The sequence below is a fragment of the Heterodontus francisci genome, chromosome 8 (genome assembly GCF_036365525.1).
Source record: "Heterodontus francisci isolate sHetFra1 chromosome 8, sHetFra1.hap1, whole genome shotgun sequence".
NCBI classification, from domain to species: Eukaryota; Metazoa; Chordata; class Chondrichthyes; order Heterodontiformes; family Heterodontidae; genus Heterodontus; species Heterodontus francisci.
The window spans coordinates 57,753,335-57,774,580 of NC_090378.1; the positions used below are offsets into that span (position 1 = coordinate 57,753,335).

The window sequence follows — 21,246 nt, forward strand, 5'->3', positions numbered from 1 at the left end:
CCCTTTACCTGAAATCTATGTCCCCTGGTTATTGACCCCTCCACTAAGGGAAAAAGTTTCTTCCTGTCTAACCTATCAATGCTCCTCATAATTTTGTACACCTCAATCATGTCCCCCCTCAGCCTTCTCTGCTGTAAGGAAAACAACCCTAGTCTTTTCAGTGTCTCCAGTGCAATCACATCCTTCCTACAGTTGGTGCCCAGAACTGTACACAGTACTCCAGCTATGGCCTAACTAGCATTTCATATAGCTCCATCATGGGGAGGTGGTGGCGCAATGGTATTGCAACTGGACTAGTAATCTAGACACCCAGGTAATGCTCTCGAGACATGGGCTCAAATCCCACCATGGCAGATGGTGGAAATTGAAGTTTTAGGGGCGGCACAGTGGCGCAGTGGTTAGCACCGCAGTCTCACAGCTCCAGCAACCCGGGTTCAATTCTGGGTACTGCCTGTGTGGAGTTTGCAAGTTCTCCCTGTGTCTGCGTGGGTTTCCTCTCACCACCAAAAGACTTGCAGGTTGATAGGTAAATTGGCCATTATAAATTGCCCCTAGTATAGGTAGGTGGTAGGAGAATATAGGGACAGGTGGGGATGTGGTAGGAATATGGGATTAGTGTAGGATTAGTATAAATGGGTGGTTGATGGTCAACACAGACTCGGTGGGCTGAAGGGCCTGTTTCAGTGCTGTATCTCTAAATAAAATAAAAAAATAAATATAACCTCCCTGCTCTTAGATTTGATGCTTCGGCTTCCTACAGTCCTACCATCCATTGTATATTCCCTTCCCTTGTTAGTCCTCCCAAAATGCGTCACCTCACACTTCTCAGGATTAAATTCCATTTGCCACTGCTCCGCACATCTTACCAGCCCACCAATATCATCCTGTAATCTAAGGCTTTCCTCCTCACTTTTTACGACATCACCAATTTTCGTGTCATCTGCGAACTTACTGATCATACCTCCAAGTTCACGTCTAAATCACTAATGTATACTACAAACAGCAAGGGTCCCAGCACTGATCCCTGTGGTACAACACTGGTCATAAGCTTCCACTCACAAAAACAACCCTCGACCATCACCTTCTGCCACTAAGCCAATTTTGGATCCAATTTGCCAAATTGCCCTGGATCCCATGGGCTCTTACCTTCTTAACCAATCTACCATGTGGGACCTTATCAAAAGCCTTACTGAAGTCCATGTAGACTACATCAACTGCTTTACCCTCATCTACACATGTAGTCACCGCCCCAAAAAATTCAATCAAGTTAGTTAGACACGATCTCCCCGACAAAGCCATGCTGACTATCCCTGATTAATCCCTGCCTCTCCAAGTGGAGATTAATATTGTCCCTCAGAATTTTTTCCAATAGTTTCCCAACCACTGATGTTAGACTCACTAGCCTTTAATTACCTGGTTTATCCTTGCTACCCTTCTTGAATATGGTACCACATTCACTGTTCTCAAATCCTCATGTGCCTCTCCAGTGGCCAGAGAGGATTTGAAAATTAGTGTCAGAGCCCCTGCCACCTCCTCCCTTGCCTCACATAACAGCCTGGGATACATCTCACCTGGGCCTGAGGATTTATCAACTTTTAAGCCTGCTTAAAAAGCTAATACTTCCTCCCTTTCAATGCTAATATGTTCAAGTATATCACAATCCCCCTCCCTAATCTCTACACCTACATTGTCCTTCTCCATGGTGAACACAGTTGAAAAGTAATAATTTAAAACCTCACCTATGTCCTCCGGCTCCACAGATTGCCACTTTGGTCCCTAACGGGCCCTACTCTTTCCCTGGTTATCCGCTTGCCCTTAACATACTTATAAAACGCCTTAGGATTTTCCTTTATCTTTCCAGCCACTGATTTTTCATGTCCCCTCTTCACTCTCCTAATTACTTTTTCAAGTATCCCCCTACACTTTCTATACTCCTCTAGTGCTTCCGCTGTTTTCAGCGCTCTGAATCTGCCATAAGCCTCTTTACAGGGTCAAGCCTTGGATCTTCCTTGGCTGTACTAACAAATCTCATATCTTTTAGCAGTTGCCTTAAAGCAAAAAGAACAAAGTAATCAAACTACTTGAATTGTTAGTCGCCTCAGAATATCAGAAAATAATAAACACAAGTCAACTTGTGACATCCAGTGATATCACTAGTGCCGCTAATGGAGCTATCAAAAAAATTCTTCCTTAATTACACACCAATCCTCCAACAACACAATATAGCTCTTTGAAGGACAAGAACTAAGTGAGACAAAATACAATAAATGACCTAGAATAGATTTTGGTTGAGGGTCACAAACATAAGTTGTGACTTGCTCAAGAGCTGCTTTCCCATATCAAGCAGAACACCATTCCATATGCTTATTTTTTTTTACAATAACTCACATATAGGCAGCAGCAACCAGGCACCCGGCTGAGAAATGAAACTCAGCAAAGGTAAGGGAAATCACAAGGCAGTGACTGCAGGGGACTCAGATGAAGTGCATTGAGAATGCAGGTTGCTTTCCAACTTTGAACAGTGGGAAGTGGAGAATTGGACTGGATACAGTCCAGATCAAGTGTACACAAGAGCCATAAGTAGCTGTGAACAAAATAATGATTACTCCTGTTGGAAAGTCATTGCATCCTACTATGGTCATCAATAACTGGTCAGATATTAGATCTGAAATACCAAATGAAAGAAATGTATGCAAACAGTAAGTACTACAATGGGTATATGAACAAATTTCCAAAAACAACACAATAAACCTGGGCACTTTTTTTTTAATATAGAGCTACAGAGACAGATTAGATTCAAAATAATAGGTTTGCCATCTTTGAATCGATTCTGCTATCATGGGAGCTCTAGCTGTTTCTAATCACACTAATACAACAGCATACTTTTACTAGGATAGCTTATATTAGTTTCATTTGAGTGGCGTTGACAACCTGTCAGAAAAACACGAATGAATCCAGATGCATTTGATTACACTTTTGTCATTGCACAATCACGTTTGATTATTAGGTTTAAAGCAAATCTCATTTCACTCTAGGACGCAAAATGAATTATGGATTAACTACAAACTCCAGTCAACATTTCAAATTATATTCTACAACCTTTCTGTTTTAATAGAATATTCATAAAAAGTGATAAGCAATAAGAGGTGGATATTTGAAGTAATTTTTTTGAACAGTCTGCAGCTGGAAATTTAATTGTACCACTGAAGAGATCATTATTTATCCCAGGATTTAAAAACTCTGGTTGTGAAATGGGACAGGGCTTGAAAATGGGCACAGGTGTTGCAATGCATAATTAACCTGTGCCTTTTGCTTCTGATGGGCTTTGCGCTGCCTGCTAATTTGCATGACAGTGGAATGCAGCCAGTGCTAAACACACTGTTGAGAGGTTGCATGCCTCATAGAGAGCCCAAGTTTGTGCGACTTTAGCGCCACTTACAGCTGGCCTGCACTACTTAAAGCCAGCCTGCATTTCTTAAAGGGGAAGTGCATTCTGGATGGAGCAAGTCCTGCAAGTCATCCTACAACTGATTTTGACCTGGGAAAGAGAAAAGAATGGCACAATTTGGCAGAAGGCGGGCTCTAAAATTTTCCAGGCCCTGGTGCAGTGGGTGGAGAGGAAGAGAGATGTTCTCTATCCATAAGGGGCCAGGACGCCATCCAGACAAACTGCACAATGGCAGTGGGAGCAGATAGCCATGGCGATCAGTACGAGGAGTCCAGATCCAGTGCTGCAAGGAGTTCAATGATCTCACAAACAACCAATTGTAATGCGTTGTGTTGTCTGATGCAACAGAAATGAGATGAGTGGAGTCCAGCTGGTTGAAGATCTCAAACAGTTTTATTAACAGCTGAGCTATTATGTACCTTCCTCACAGTGTTAAAGTTGCCTTTGGCACATAGTCACATGACTACATCCTGGTACTGAGCTCATTAGCATACTAAGATCTTAACGGGACATTACTCTAAAAGGCAATCCTACAACATTTGAGCAGCACAGTGGCGCAGTGGTTAGCACTGCAGCCTCACAGCTCCAGAGACCTGGGTTCAATTCTGGGTACTGCCTGTGCGGAGTTTGCAAGTTCTCCCCGTGACTGCGTGGGTTTTCGCCAGGTGCTCCGGTTTCCTCCCACAGCCAAAGATTTGCAGGTTGATAGGTAAATTGGCAGTCATAAATTGCCCCTAGTATAGGTAGGTGGTAGGGGAATTGAGGGAAGGTGGGGATGTGGTAGGAATATGGGATTAATGTAGGATTAGTGTAAATGGGTGGTTGATGGTCGGCACAGACTCGGTGGGCCGAAGGGCCTGTTTCAGTGCTGGATCTCTAAATAAGTAAAATAAATAAATAAATCCCCTTTCTTTCCAAAGATAAGTCTTGTATGCTGTAAGTAAAATACATAAAATTCGATATCAAAATTATTTACACAGGGATAGATATTATGAACTTTACATGTGCAGAAGCTTAAGAGTCCAGATATCATCTCGGTGCTTTGACAACTCTTGATCTGAGGATTTGTGTCTCAGCTGTTGCTGTTTTTTCTGAGGTTTCTCCCTTTCTGCATTCAGTTTCTGTTGCTCTGCCTTCAGTCTGCGTGGGTTTCCGCCGGGTGCTCTGGTTTCCTCCCACAGCCAAAGACTTGCAGGTTGATCGGTAAATTGGCCATTGTAAATTGCCCCTAGTGTAGGTAACTGGTAGGGGAATTGTGGGGATGTGGTAGGGAATATGGGATTAATGTAGGATTAGTATAAAATGGGTGGTTGATGGTCGGCACAGACTCGGTGGGCTGCAGGGCCTGTTTCAGTGCTGTATCACTAAATAAAAAAAAATAAATGCCGCCTAACTTTGTATCATCAGCAAATTTGGACATATGACTTACTATGCCATCATCCAAGTTTGTTAATGAATAATGTGAATAATTGAGGCCCCAACACAGATCCCTGCGGGACACCACTAGTTACATCCTGCCAATCGGAGTACTTACCCATTATCCCCACTCTCTGTCGCCTACCACTCAACCAACTTCCTAACCATGTCAATAATTTGCCCTCAACTCCATGGGCTTCTACCTTAGTTAACAGTCTCTTTGTGGGACTTTATCAAATGCCTTCTGGAAGTCCATATAAATAACATCCATAGACACTGCCCTGTCCACTACCTTAGTCACCGCTTCAAAAAATTCAATGATATTTGTCAGGCATGACCTTCCCGGCATGAATCCATGCTGGCTGTCCCTGATTAACTGAAATTTTTCTAGGTGTTCAGTCACCCTATCCTTGATTACAGACTCCAGCAACTTGCCCACCACAGATGTCAGGCTAACTGGTCTGTAATTTCCTTGATTCCCCCTTACACCCTTCTTAAAAAGTGGAGTGACATGTGCAACTTTCCAATCCAGAGGGACCACTCCTGAATCTAGGGAACTCTGAAAGACTATAGTTAGGGCATCTACAATGTGCTCCCCTCCTTCCTTTAACACCCTGGGATGGAAACCGTCAGGTTCTGGGGATTTCTCACTCTTTAGTTCCATTAATTTCCTTGTTACTGATGATTTACTTACGCTAATTGTATTAAGTCCCTGCCCCTTATCGGCTATTAATTTTTTTTAGGACTTCCAGCAAGTTATCCTCCTTTTCAACTGTAAATACTGAGACAAAGTAATTGTTCAACATGTCTGCCATTTCCCCATTATCAATGACAATATCTCATGTTTCAGCTTTTAGTGGGCCTACATTGCTCTTGACCACCCACTTTCCCTTTATGTAACTATAAAATTTCTTCTTATTGATTTTGATGTCCCTTGCAAGTTTCCTTTCATAATCTCTTTTAGTAGCTTTTATAAACTGCTTTGTGACCCTTTGCTGGTCTTTGTATCGATCCCATTCGGCCGGATCTGTGCTGCATTCTGCATTTTTGTAAGCCATTTCTTTTTGTTTTATGCTATCCCTAATCTCTTTCGTTGTCCATGGCTGTTTTTTCTGTGAAGTGGAGCTTTTTCATCTCAGGGGTGTACATTCGCTCTGTATTTCGTTAAATGTTTCTTTAAACATTCTCCACTGTTTTTCAGTCGTTTGACCCATTAACAGATCTACTCAGTTTACTGTGGACGGTCTCTGTCTCATCCCAGTAAAGTCAGCCTTGCCCAAGTCTAAAATTCTAGTCGCTGATTCGTGCTTTTCACTTTCAAATGCTACCTCGAATTCGATCATGTTGTGATCACTATTTGATAAATGTTCACGCAGTTAGGCTACTAATTAAATTTGGCTCATTACTCATAACTAAATCTAATATTGCCTGTCCCCTTGTTACATCTAGGACATATTGCTGTAGGAAACTATCCCAGATACATTCCAGAAATTCACTACCTTTCTGACAGGTGCTAGTCTGCCTCTCCCAATCTATGTGTAAGTTAAAATTCCCCATTAATACTACTATGCCTTTGTTACACACTTGCCTAATTTGTGTAATTATACAATCTAACACCTCAGAACTGCTACCAGGGGGTCTATACACAACACCCATCACAGTTTTAGATCCTTTTCCGTTCCTCAATTCCACCCATAAGGTCTCCACTGGATGCTTTCCCCTCATTATATCCTCCCTCACCAATGAGGTGATATTATTTCTAATCAGTAAGGCTACTCCACCCCCTCTGCCATTTTCCCTGTCCCTCCTGTAAACTTTATAACCAGGTATATTTAGTTCCCAGTCCCGACCATCCTGCAGCCACGTCTCCGCAATGGCCACCACATCATAATCTTCCATTTGAATTTCTGCCTGCAGTTCATCTAGTGTATTTCTTAGACTCCGTGCATTTGTATATAGAACTCTTATTTGGGCTATACTCCCTAACCTGTCCTTCAGCACTGATGATTTAGTCACCTGTTTATTATTTTTCTCTTCTGATTTAACCAGTATACTTCTTGCAGTTTGGTAACAATCAGCCTCACCACTGCCCTGTACTCCTACCTTCTCCTTTAACTTCCTGTTTTTCCATGCAACTGAACCCTCCCCCCCACTATTTAGTTTAAAGCCCTATCTACAGCCCTAGTTATACGATTCGTCAGGACTCTGGTCCCAGCATGAGTCACTTGGAGCCTGTCCCATAGGAACAGCTCCCTCCTTCCCCAGTACTGGTGCCAATGTCCCACGAATTCGAACCCATTTCTCTCACACCAATCTTTGAGCCACTTTAGCTGTTCCAGCTAAAGAAAATAAGTGACAGCCATTCACTGGTTCATTCCTCAGGGCAATGCCTTGATAAATCAGAGTCAAGCTGCCTGGTTTAAATTTCAAACAACTTGCCAGTTAACTGCCAGTCACCGTTAACTGGTGCATTCTCCATGGCAACGCCTCTACCAATCAGAGTTGACTTGCCAACCAATCAGCACTCTCTTCTCATACAGTATAAACTTGGTGTTTTCCCTTGCATTGTATTCTTGCGTATTGTCCTGATGAGTGCAAGATGCAAAGCTTTGATATAATGTCTCCATTTTCAGCAAAACTCAAGTTCTGTACTGCAAAACAACTATATACATTCCTTTTTCCTTGAAGTCTCAGGTTTGTAAACCACAAGCTTGGCATTCTCACGTTCTCTATTATTAGTGTGAACTCTTGGATTACAGGCCTCAGCCTTCACTTTCCGTTCTCAATCACATAGGTGTTACATATATAATTTAAACTGTGGGTATACTCGACAATCCTTCATTCATACTGTTGGGGAAAAAAAAAAACAAGTATATGAAAGGCTGAAGGGAGATACAAGTGACATAGATGTCAGATAGATTTCACTAGAGCGGGATCAGGGAAATGCCCTTCTCCCAAGAAAATTAAGAGTTTTGAATATTTTATAGAAATCTGGATTCTACAACAAATACAGGCATTGTATTCTTTTATAAAAACAAATGGAAGATTTGTTCAATTGTATTGAAAGCAACTCTCTCTTTCCCATTTTGAAGTTCATTATATTTTAAAACTTTCTTCTCACAGGAGCAGCAGGAAATCAATTACTGATTTTTTTTAAAGTGCCAAATAACAAAACTGGCCTTACCCCTTTCCAGAAGAGCCACACTTGGCTTTTCTCTCCCCTATAAGTATCACTCTTAGGATTCATCTTCAGTGCTGCTCTTAGATTCTTATGTGCTTTTATTATTTTTCCTAATTTTGATCGCCACTGAGGAAGCTCCCGATCTCGTGAGAAATTCAAACACAGCGTGCAACATTCAAAATCATGAACAGCAAAAGAAGAAAGGAGGCCTGATGCGGCGCTGATGGCGGTAGCTCAAAAGTTGCAGAGATTTTCATGTGCTAATGCAGGTCTGAAAACCATGTCCTAAAATGCCTGCATCAAATGCTGTGAAAGGACTGGACATGTTAAATGTAGTGACCTGTACAATAGCTGATCTCTAAGCCCCTAGTTAGTTTAGTATTATTCAGTAGTATGCTTCCCATTTTTTTCCGACCAATTAAGACCTTGGGCTAGTAAGTTTCATTTGCATATTTCTATCAATTTGCAAATATTTTCCAGATCCTCCTTGAATTCCTTGGCTTCCTCACTAGACTCTGCTGAACCTCTTTGTTTAGTATAATATGTGGATATGGTCATTACTTTGAGTTTCTTAATCCAGATCATTAAGTAGATCAAAAACAGCAAGAGACCCATCAGTGATTCTTTGAACACTCCACAGCCTGATAACACTTCCCCAATTAGTGGTTCCAACTAGTTCCTTATTCACGTCAATGCTTTACCAAGGATACCAAATGCTTTAATCTTATGAAGCTTCAGTTCGTAAGAAAACAAGTTTTCTGAGCACTTTTCATGGCACTTCTTAAAAATAATACATACTATTTGGTGGTAATGGTTATACAGAATTCTATACCTTGTAAATCCTGTCATGAGATCATGTTTGTGATCTTAAGACACTGCACAAGCTGCACAAAGTGGCCTTCATTTTCCATTGTGCTGCTAACAGCATCTACAGTATTTTGCTTTTGCTCTCTTTTTGGAAATGGATTCATATTTAGATTTGACAAAGTGTATAGCAATTGACTGGAGTGGAGGTCATTTGAAAAAATATTTTTCTGCAATTTGGTCAAGAGATATTTCCTTCAACTGTTTTCCAGTACTGTTAAATAAAACCCTTACTTGCATTGGCCTAGAATTCCAGAGCCATTGGACCTTTAACAAAGTCAAGACAGTTGGGAAAGCTACTTTACTTTTCGGTTCCTTTGCTAGTGGTACTTAATCAAGAGTTTTACAGGAATAATTCCCTTTCATACAGAACCAATAAGTGTCCAAAAACAGCATTTAACCAAGTAGTTTAAAGCAAACATACACAGGTCATAAATACTGGTGATGGGGAACGAACCATTATTTGCCCGAGTTGAAGAAAATGCTGGAAAGGTTTCAGAGGAGTACCACTAGAATGTGACCTACTTTAAGAGCTTTCAAGTACCACAACAGGCTTAGGGAGATGGAGCTTTTTAATCTAGAAGAGCTTGAGGAGATTTCATTCGGCTTTTTAAAAGAATAAAAGAAATAGATTTGATCCATATAGATATGCACTTTGCATTAGATAGATTAGGGAGGACCAGGAATCATTTCGTCATTTCAAATGTTCAAAAGAGAAGTGAATACTTCCTGAAGGAATCTGATATTGCTGCAGAGAAATAGCAGGTGAGATGTTGGGTGATATGCTTAATGTTTACAGTGGTCACCTGGGATTCACTTTCAGGGGTTGGCAAAGAATTTCCCAGAACTGGCCTAGGGATTTATTAATCTGTTTTTTGCCTCTCAGATTACATGACTGCTTGCGGGTAGGCAAATTTGGGGCCACGAAGCTTAATTGTAACATGACTGTATGAGACAAGCTGGATGATCAGCAGGAGTTTACCTGTGTCATTTTTGTGTGATGTTCATACATGCACTGATTTCACATCTAGAGAATCTATTTTACATAAATATCTATAATTAAGATACTGATAAATAAATACTGCTGTCCTGATATTTTGAGTGTGTATAAAATGTGTTTATAAAAATGTTTTCACAAATCATTGTTAGATTTTCCAGTTAAATATCACACAGGCTACAGTTGACAAATTACAAAGTACTTCTTACTTAACAAACATAGTTAGAGCAGTCTCACAAATAAGTTAACTCATATTAAGTAATCGCTGTAATTTTGACAATAAACATTTATTATGCAACTGCCTCATTAGCACAGTAGGTTAGAGGGCTTTCAAACCATTGTAATAGCAAAAGCATTGAATGAATAGTGATCATATCCATGTCCTTACCTCACTAGAATGAGAACTGGATGGTAATGGATAAGGAGTAACTGCCATTTGATTAACAGCATCTTCATTCCTGCAATAAGAAAATAATTCAGAAATATAATTCTTAAAAGAAGTCTCCTTACCGTAGGAAGGATGTACTTGCCCAAGAGGGAATGCAACAAAGGTTCATCAAATGGTATGTTAATAGTGTGCTGAAAGACAAAGCGTTAGTGCAGAGAGGGTGTGAATTGACAGAAAAATGAACCCAAAACACAAACATAAAACAACAGTGGGCAGGCACATGCCAAAAAAAATGTATGATGAAACAAACTGTGGGCGGCACAGTGGTGCAGTGCTTAGCACGCAGCCTCACAGCTCCAGCGACCCAGGTTCGATTCTGGGTACTGCCTGTGTGGAGTTTGCAAGTTCTCCCTGTGACCGCGTGGGTTTCTGCCGGGTGCTCCGGTTTTCTCCCACAGCCAAAAACTTGCAGGTTGATAGGTATATTGGTCATTGTAAATTGCCCATTGTAAATTGCCCATAGTGAAGGTAGGTGGTAGGGGAATTGAGGGGATGTGGTAGGAATATGGGATTAATGTAGGACTAGTATAAATGGGTGGTTGATGGTCGGCAGAGACTCGGTGGGCCAAAGGGCTTGTTTCAGTGCTGTATCTCTAAATAAATAAAAAAAAAAGAAAGAAAAAAATAACTAAAATAAAAAGGGGGCTGGTCATGCTCTGAAATTATTGAACTCAATGTTCAGTCCGGCAGGCTGTAGCATGCCTAATCGGTAAATGAGATGCTATTCCTCGTACTTGTGTTGATGTTCACTGGAACACTGCAGCAAGCCCAGGACAGATCTGCGGGCATGAGAGCAGGGGAGTGTGTTGAAATGGCAAGCAACCGGAAGCTCGGAGTCATGCTTTTGGACTGAGCAGAGGTGTTCTGCAAAGCGGTCACCCAATCTGTGTTTGGTTTCCCCAATGTAAAGGAGACCATATTCTGAGCAGCGAATACAGTATACGAAATTGAAAGAAGTACAAGTAAATCGCTGCTTTACCTGAAAGGAGTGTTTGGGGCCTTGGATAGTGAGGAGAGAAGAGGTAAAAGGGCAGGTTTTAGACCTCCTGCGATTGCGTGGGAAGGGGACGAGGTGTTGGGGGTAATGGAGGAGTGGACCAGGGTGTCACAGAGGGAACGATCCCTTCAGAATGCTGACAGGGGAGGGGAAGATGCGTTTGGTACTGGCATCATGCTGGACATGGCAGAAATGGCAGAGGATAATCCTTTGGATGTGGAGGTTGGTGGGGTGGAAAGTAAGGACAAGGGGAACCCTATCGTGGTTCTGGGAGGGAGGGGAAGGGGTGAGAGTAGAGGTGCGTGAAATGGGCAGACACGGTTGAGGGCCCTGTTAACCACAGTGGGGGGAATCCTCGGTTGAGGAAAAAGGAAGACATATCAGAAGGGCTGTCATGGATGGTTGCATCATCAGAGCAGATGCGTCGGAGATGCAGAAACTGGGAGAATGGAATGGAGTCCTTACAGGAGGCAGGGTGTGAAGAAGTGTAGTCGAGGTAACTGTGGGCGTCGGTGGGCTTATAATGAATATTAGTGGACAGCCTATCCCCAGAGATGGAGTCAGAGAAGTCGAGGGAGGGAAGGGGTTGGAGATGGACCATGTAAAGGTGAGAGAAAGGTGGAAATTGGAAGCAAAGTCGATGAAGTTTTTCAGTTCGGGGAGGGAGCAGGAAACGGCACCGATACGGTCATCAATGTACCGGATAAAGAGTTGGGGGAGGGGGCCTCAGTAGGACTGGAACAAGGAATGTTCAACATATCACACAAAAAGACAGGCATAACTAGGACCCATGGGGGTATACAGCTTTTATTTGAAGGAATTGAGTGGAGTTGAAGGAGAAGTTGTTCAATGTGAGACCAAGTTCAGCCAAGCGGAGGAGGGTGGTGGTGGATGGGGACTGATTGGGCCTCTGTTCAAGAAAGAAGTTGAGAACCCTCAAACCATCCTGGTGGGGAATGGAGGTGCAGAGAGATTGGCATCCTTAGTGAAGAGGAGACGGTTGGGGCCAGGAAACTGAAAATTGTCAAACTGGCACAGGGCGTCAGAAGAATCATGGATGTAAGTGGGAAGAGACTGGACCAGGGGAGAAAAGATAGAAATAAAAACAAGAAATGCTGGAAATACTCAGCACGTCTGGCAGCATCCGTGGAGAGAGAAGCAGAGTTAACGTTTCAGGTCAGTGACCCTTCTTCAGAACTCTTAGAGAAAAGATAGAGTCAAGATAGGAAGAAATAAGTTCAGTGGGTCAGGAACAGGCTGAAATGATGGGTCCTGTTAGTGGATTTTAGGAAGGAAGTAGAAGCGGGCTGTCCGGGGTTGCGAGACTGCGAGGTTGGAAGCTGCAGAGGGAAGATCTCCAGAGCAGATGAGGTCAGTGACAGTCCTGTGGACAGTAGCGTGATGTTCAGTGGTGGGGTCATGGTCCGGGGGAAGTAGGAAGAAGTGTGAGAGTTGGCGCTGAGCCTCTGCAAGGCAGAGATCGGTGCGCCAGACAACAGCAGCACCCTTGTCTGCAGGTTTGATGACAATGTCGGGGTTAGACCTGAGAGAACGGAATGCAGCAAGTTCAGAGAGGGACAGGTTAAAATGAGTGATGGGGCAGACAAATTGAGATGGTCGATGTCTCGCCAACAGTTTTCAACGAAAAGATCAAGAGTGGGTAAGAGGCCAGAGGGAGGGGTCCAGGTGGAGGGAGAATGCTGGAGGCAGGTGAATGGGTCTGCTGGTCAAGGGAAGGACTCCTGGTCAAAGAAGTGAGCCCAGAGGCGAAAGCGATGGAAGAAAAACTCAACATCATGCCGAGTGTGAAATTCAGTGAGGTGGGGGAGTAAGGGGATAAAACTTAGAGTCCTTTGCTGAGTACAGAACATTCAGCGTCAGAGAGGGGAAGGTCAGAGGGTATAGTGAATACACGGCAAGGGGTCAGATCAGAAGGGGTGGTGTCAGAGGAAAGTAAAGGGGAAGGAGGATCTGGAGGGGCATTAATCCCCATCAGCTGCTGCATTCCTTAACACCTGAAAGGAAGAAAAAATGTTTTGTTGTTAATAAGTCGGATAAGACGAAGGATGAAATGAAACTGCGGAGTAGACAGCTTTGTGATAAGGTGAGGTGGTGCCTCTGGAGAGAGAGCAGGTGTGGTTGATAATGTATCATTCTGCTCAATTTTAACATCCGAATGGTGAATCAAATATAGAACTGAATGATAGGCCCAGCTAAAACAACTTGCAGATGTGTGGCTTAAGTTCATTATGTGTTGTATGTGTGCTAATTGTCAAGAAGAACAATATGGCAAATAAGGAACATTAATTCATCATATGGAAACTTACATTAAACTTTTAATGTAAAAAATCCTGCAGTTAACTTTTAAAAAACTGACAGCCAAGATGGCCACCGCAATTTGCATCCGAAACACCTTTTCACAACAAGGCTCAACAGGAGACAGAGGCCTGAGGAGCATGGACCCAGAACAATGGCTTGCTCGAAGTGACTGAATTAACTAAGATTGCTTCTTTAGCACGGCATTCAAGGCAATCCCCTCCAAGTGTAAATATTGGCATCCTAGGGCCTGGGGAGCAAATTCTGAACCTTGAATCTCATTGGAAGGTTCTAGAGAAAATACTGAGGCAGTCATGTGACTGTCTGTCCATCTCTGTGAAAGCTGGGAGCTTCCTTCAACAAAGAGTCAAGCCACTAACTCAGTCTATGCAGCAACAGGAAGGCTGTGTGCCTCCCTCTTGGTCTCCCTCCAGACAACACAAGTTTGAAAACCATTTGTGACTGTGGACGCTCCAAGCCTACAGATTGCTATAGAGACCAGGGGACGAGAGCTACATACAAGTCTGCCTCTAAGAAAGCCCTGAGCCAAGAGGGCCAGCCACAAAGTGCAACTTCAGCCAGAAGACCACCGAATCATCCAACCTCACAGACTGTGTATTTAATTTCCATTTATTCTGGACTCCAATCCAACCACAAAATCTACTTTTCACTCTGTAATCTGTTTGTGTGCATGTGATTCTTGTGTGCATGTGATTCTCGTGTGAATGTGTCGTGTATTTTTTTTTAGATCGGTTTTAGATCAGGTTTAGCTTGTTAAGTATAATAAACTCACCTCTTTCTTGTTTAAACTCAAGAAAAACTGATTGGTTCATTCACGATCACATTAAAGGTAAAAGGCACAACCACTGTTTAAAAAGGAATAAACCCAGTTGCGGTCAAATAAGAGGAAGGGCCTGTGACCACCCCACCCCCCACCCCACTCCTCCCCTGGCTGTAAGATAATGTTCCCCATTAATCTCTCAAAAATGCTCCAATGTTCAGTAAAGCTCAAAAACTCGCATACAAAAAATGTTACAATGTGTCACAAATCTGTATATTTATGGGGATGTCAAAGCCTTTTCCCCAGAATAAAGGCAGACAGTAAAAATGGAGAGTGAGAGACTGGAGAAATTAAAGACCAAAGTATTTTTTAAAAGTTTTAACTAACCTAATTATTTAGTCAATATATCAGTAGTTGGATCCAATTATGATTAAGTTTTATAACGAACGAGACTAATGAGTTGAAATTGCATGTAAATTTAATGACTATCCAAAAATGTTTTTAAAGATAATGATGTGTACCTCATATGTTACAGAAATACAAATGGGCATATTATCAGCTCTAGGTATGCCCATTTAAAAGCATGCTAACATAACTAGAACACTTATTTAGTTTGATTGAAATCTGATGCAGCTTTCTTAAATTATTGAAATGAAAAGTTAATGCTAGTAATGGACAGATGGAGCAACAGCAGCATAACATAAACCTGTAGACTTCTAATATCACTGATGTAAAGAAAAATGTGACAGAAAAAATAAATTAACATAAAATAAAATTAATTAACCAACCCAAGTAAATTAACTAGTGGACTCAAATCAAATATCTTGTAATAATGAATACTTCTGGAATACAAATGAAATTAACATTGACTAGTTATCACTGAGCACAAGCAAATGAGGACAGTTGTTTACTGGGTACAGGCAAGAAAAAGAAAACATCTTTGTTTCAAAAATTAATAGCATTATATTTATATTTATAGCATTTGCAAGAAAGTGGATGAATGAATCGCGCAAATAGATGTAAACGGATATGATTCACACCACACAAGTGCCAGGCAATGACCATCTCCAACAAGAGAGAATCTAACCATCTCCCCTTGACATTCAACGACATTACCAACGCTGAATCCACCACTATCAACATCCGAGGGGCTACCATTGACCAGGAACTGAACTGGAGTAGCCATATAAATAACGTGGCTACAAGAGCAGGTCAGAGGCTAGGAATCCTGCAGCGAGTAACTCACCTCCTGACTCCCCAAAGCCTGTCCACCATCTACAAGGCACAAGTCAGGAGTGTGATGGAATACTCTCCACTTGCCTGGATGGGTGCAGCTCCAACAACACTCAAGAAGCTCGAAACCATCCAGGACAAAGCAGCCCACTTGATTGGCACCCCATCTACATTCACTCCCTCCACCACCGACGCACAGTGGCAGCAGTGTGTACCATCTGCAAGATGCACTGCAGCAATGCACCAAGGCTCCTTAGACAGCACCTTCCAAACCCGCAACTTCTACCAACTAGAAGGACAAGGGCAGCAAATGCATGGGAACACCACTACCTGCAAGTTCCCCTCCAAGTCACACACCATCCTGACTTGGAACTATATCGCCGTTCCTTCACTGTCGCTGGGTCAAAATCCAGGAACTCCCTTCCTAACAGCACTGTGGGTATACCTACCCTAAATGGACTGCAGCGGTTCAAGGCAGCAGCTCACCACCACCTTCTCAAGGGCAATTAGGGTTGGGCAATAAATGCTGGCCTGGCCAGCGACGCCCACATCCCATGAATGAATGAAAAAAAAATGAAATAGTCGGGATTACGGAGACATGGCTGCAAGGTAATCAGGGTTGGGAAATGAACATCCAGGGATATTCAGTATTTAGGAAGGACAGACAAAAAACAAAAGGAAATGGAGTTGCTGGATAAAGAGGAAATTAACGCAATGGTGAGGAAAGATATTAGCTCTGACGATGTGGAATCTATATGGGTAGAGCTGAGAAACACTAAGGGGCAAAAAACATTAGTGGGAGTTGTATATAGACGTCCAAATTATAGTGGTGATGTTGGGAATGGCATTAAACAGGAAATTAGAGAGGCATGTGATAAAGGAACATCTGTAATTATGGGTGAATGTAATTTGTATATAGATCGGGCAAATCAAATTAGTCACAATACCGTAGAGGTGGAATTCTTGGAGTGTATATGGGATGGTTTTCTGGACCAATGCGTTGAGGAAATAACTAGAGAACAGACCATCCTAGACTGGGTATTGTGTAATGAGAGAGGAATAATTGACAATCTAGTGGTGCAAGACCCCTTGGTGATGAGCGACCATAATATGATAGAATTCTTCATCAAGATGGAGAGTGACATAGTTGATTCTGAGACAAGGGTCCTGAATCTTCGGAAAAGAATCTACGAAGGTATGAGGCGCAAGTTGGCCATAACAGATTGGGAAACGTTACTTAATGGGATGACGATGGATAGGCAATGGCAAACATTTAAAGAGCGCATGGATGAACTGCAATAATTGTTTATCCCTGTCTGGCGTAAAAGTAAAACAGGAAAGGTAGCCAAACCATGGCTTACAAGGGAAATTCGATATAGCATTTGATCCAAGGAAGAGGCATATAAATTTGCCAGGAAAAACAACAGACCCGAGGATTGGGAGCAGTTTAGAATTCAGCAAAGGAGGACCAAGAGATTGATTGAGAAGGGGAAAATAGAGTATGAGAGCAAGCTTGCAGGGAACATAAAAACTGACTGTAAAAGTTTCTATAGGGATGTGAAGAGAAAAAGATTGGTGAAGACAAATGTTGGTCCCTTACAGTCAGAAACAGGGGAATTTATTATGGGGAACAAAGAAATGGCTGACCAACTAAATGCATACTTTGGTTCTGTCTTCACAAAGGAGGACCCATATACCATACCAGAAATGTTGGGGAACACAGGGCTTAATGAGAGAGAAGAACTGAAAGAAATCAGTATTAGTAGAAAAAGAGTGTTGGGGAAATTGATGGGATTGAAGGCCGATAAATCCCCAGGGCCTGATGGTATGCATCCCAGTGTACTTAAGGAAGTGGCCCGAGAAATAGTGGTCATCCTCCAAGATTCTATACACTCTGGAACAGTTCCTACAGATTGAAGGGTAGCTAATGTAACCCCACTATTTAAAAAGGGAGGTAGAGAGAAAGCAGAGAATTATAGACCAGTCAGCCTGACGTCGATAGTGGGGTACATTCTAGAGTCCATTATCAAAGATTTTATAGCAGAGCACTTGGAGAACAGCGGTAGAATCGGACAGAGTCAGCATGTATTTACGAAAGGGATATCATGCTTAACAAATCTACTAGAATTCTTCGAAGCTGTAACTAGTATGCGCGCCACAGTGGCGCAGTGGTTAGCACCGCAGCCTCACAGCTCCAGCGACCCAGGTTCAATTCTGGGTACTGCCAGTGTGGAGTTTGCAAGTTCTCCCTGTGTCTGCGTGGGTTTCCTCCGGGTGCTCCGGTTTCCTCCCACAGCCAAAAGACTTGCAGGTTGATAGGTAAATTGGCCATTATAAATTGCCCCTAGTATAGGTAGGTGGTAGGGGGATATAGGGACAGGTGAGAATGTGGTAGGAATATGGGATTAGTGTAGGATTAGTATAAATGGGTGGTTAATGGTCGGCACAGACTCGGTGGGCCGAAGGGCCTGTTTCAGTGCTGTATCTCTAAATCAAAAAAAATAGTAGAGTTGATGAGCGGGAGCCAGTGGATGTGGACTTTCAGAAGGCTTTCGACAAAGTCCCACATAAGAGATTAGCGTGTAAAATTAAAGTGCATGGGATTGGGGGTAGTGTATTGCGAAGGATAGAAAATTGGTTGCAGACAGGAAGCAAAGAGGAGGGATAAATGGGTCTTTTTCCGAATGGCAGGCAGTGACTAGTGGGGTACCGCAGGGATCGGTGCTAGGACCCCAGCTATTCACAATATATATTACTGATTTAGATGAGGGAACTAAATGTAATATCTCCAAATTTGCAGATGACACAAAACTGGGTGGGAGGGTGAGTTGTGAGGAGGATGCAGAGAGGCTTCAGGGTGATTTGGACAAGTTGAGTGAGTGGGCTAATGCATGGTAGATGCAGTATAATGTGGATAAATGTGAGGTTATCCACTTTGGTAGCAAAAACAGGAAGGCGGATTATTATCTGAATGGCTATAAACTGAGAGAGGGGAATATGCAGCGAGACCTCGGTGTTCTCGTACACCAGTCGCTGAAGGTAAGCATGCAGGTCCAACTGGCGGTAAAAAAAGCAAATGGTATGTTGGCCTTCACAGCGAGAGGATTCAAGTACAGAAGCAGGAATGTCTTGCTGCAATTGTACAGGACCTTTGTGAGGCCACACCTGGAATATTATGTGCAGTTTTGGTCTCCTTATCTGAGGAAGGATGTTCTTGCTATAGAGGGAGTGCAGCGAAGGTTTACCAGACTGATTCCTGGGATGGTGGGACCTACACATGAGGTGAGATTGAGTCGGTTCGGATTATATTCGCTGGAGTTCAGAAGAGTGAGGGGGGATTGCATAGAAACCTATAAAATTCTAAGAGGACTTGACAGGACTTGACAGGGTAGATGCAGGATGTTCCTGATGGTGGGGGAGTCCAGAACCAGGGGTCATAGTCTAAGGATACGGGGTAAACCTTTCAGGACTGAGATGAGGAGAAATTTCTTCACCCAGAGAGTGGTGAGCCTGTGGAATTCGCTACCACAGAAAGCAGTTGAGGCCAAAACATTGTACGTTTTCAAAAAGGAGCGAGATATAGCTCTTGGGTCTAAAGGGATCAAAGGGTATGGAGCGAAAGCGGGAACAGGCTACTGAGTTGGATGATCAGCCATGATTGTAATGAATAGCAGAGCAGGCTCGAAGGGCCAAATGGCCTACTCCTGCTCTTATTTTCTATGTTTCTATCAGAGATGTTCTTCAGTACAGAAGATAATGAATGAAAAGATTTCTCCTGTAGGCTAGGTAGATACCTTCACCTCGAGACTCTTTAACAAAACAAATCATGTAATGCTACAGGCTGTTGCATTAAATTAAATCTTTCACATTTTCTCTCTCTCCCTCTACTGTTGCTTTTCCTCAATGTTCTTTGCAGACCAGAAATAACTCTATATACATGGATCTTGATGAACAAAGCATTAGAAAACTAGGTAATCAAACATGGCAAGAAAACTGCTAAAAATAGCTTTACACAGTTTGGAATGTGTTACCAGCAGATCAGCTAATAATTTTTTTTGAGATTTTGTCCTTTCCAGCCCAGTCAAACCACATTGAAGCTTTCAGGTGCAAAATCATTGCATCAAGCTCAATGATGAAAGGAGACTTTGTGTGTATGTATATAACTGGTAATGTAATTCAGATGGCTTGATGCAGCTGTCATGAAGTAGCAGTCTCATCCTATCAGTTTTTCACAAGTTCTTTATCTAGACTATATATTTCACTGTACTGCTAACTGCACAACTGTCAAACTCTCAAAATGCACTGTAACAAAATGATAAAGTATTATGTGCTTCACTTAACTGTTTCCTCTGTAGATTTAGGACTACTGAAAATCGTGAATATTTTGTCACAAATACATTATTCTATTAACTGCAAGCCAAAGGTAGATTAGTATGCAACACATCCTCCTAAACCAATTTTTCAGTAATTTCGAGCATGATTATATACAGGATCATTTTCAATTGTTACGACCGAGGTAGGAGTGGTGCACTGTTTATTCTAGCCCCACTTCTTCACAGGTCACAACATATATTTAAATTTTCCCACTTACCGATAGTCAGTCATGTACTCTATTTTTCCCAGAATAAAATACACCAACCAGGTTTCTTTAATCAACAACAAAACTATCAATTTATAAAACCAGTCTTAACCAGTAATGAAGTAAAGCATAAACACACAGGTTAAAATATTAAACTTCCCTTTTCACCTTAGCCCCTCACACTCACATTAACTGGAAAAATAAAGAGATTTGTGTCTTAGAGCTCCAATACAAAAAAAAGAGAAAAAGAAAACACTTGGGTTAAATACTAGATAATTCTTGAAGAAGAAAGAGAAGATATGGAAAGATTTCCTTTGTGTTAGTTTGGCATCCCAAATGTGTTTCGACAGCTGTCACTGGGATCTTCCAAGAACAATTCTTTCCAGGCGATGTTGAAGATCAGTTTGGGTAGGCTTTCCAAGAAATGCAGCTACAGAGGTTTCAAATAGGCCTTACAGCAGAAATGCAGCAACAGGGCTTTCAGTTTCCACACATTTGATACACAGGGTTTCTTCAAATACAGGAGGGAAAAGGAGACTGAGACCCTGGAAATGCAGGGTTTCTTTGGCAGGCACAAACCAACTGACTTCCAAGCAGTTTATACACCAACTCACTGTTCAAAGTAAAACCAAAACAATGTCACAAGAATCAAGTCTTCTGACCCCTATAAATCTCAACGTGTCATTTCTCTGTAAACATCTTCTCCAAATCAAAACAACAAGCCCCCTGCTGGTATTTTATCTGAAAGCAGGTGCCTTCCAGTAAGGGCTTGTTTTCAAGCCAAGTCCAGGAAGCCTTCTGGTGACCTCTTTTAATAAAACACAAAGTTCAGCATCTCAAGCTTCCAGATGAATCCATGTCCATAATTCAACTACACGTCCTTACAAAAATATTTTACAAAAAAATTGCTCTCACATAACACAATGAAGCTGTGGAAAACAAGCTGAGTTGAACGAACAGAAGACTACATTAGAGTCAAGGTACAG

General features: G+C 42.2%; 1 protein-coding gene across 8 annotated transcripts in view; it reads right to left on the reverse strand.

The window, feature by feature from the left end:
• patj (PATJ crumbs cell polarity complex component) overlaps positions 1 to 21,246 on the reverse strand; it is a 472,630-nt gene that overhangs the window by 129,486 nt on the left and 321,898 nt on the right. For all 8 annotated transcript variants that reach the window (XM_068037182.1, XM_068037186.1, XM_068037183.1 and 5 more), the window contains one exon: positions 10,295 to 10,364. In XM_068037182.1, the coding sequence (XP_067893283.1) occupies positions 10,295 to 10,364 (70 nt within the window). The remainder of the gene's footprint in view (positions 1 to 10,294; positions 10,365 to 21,246) is intronic.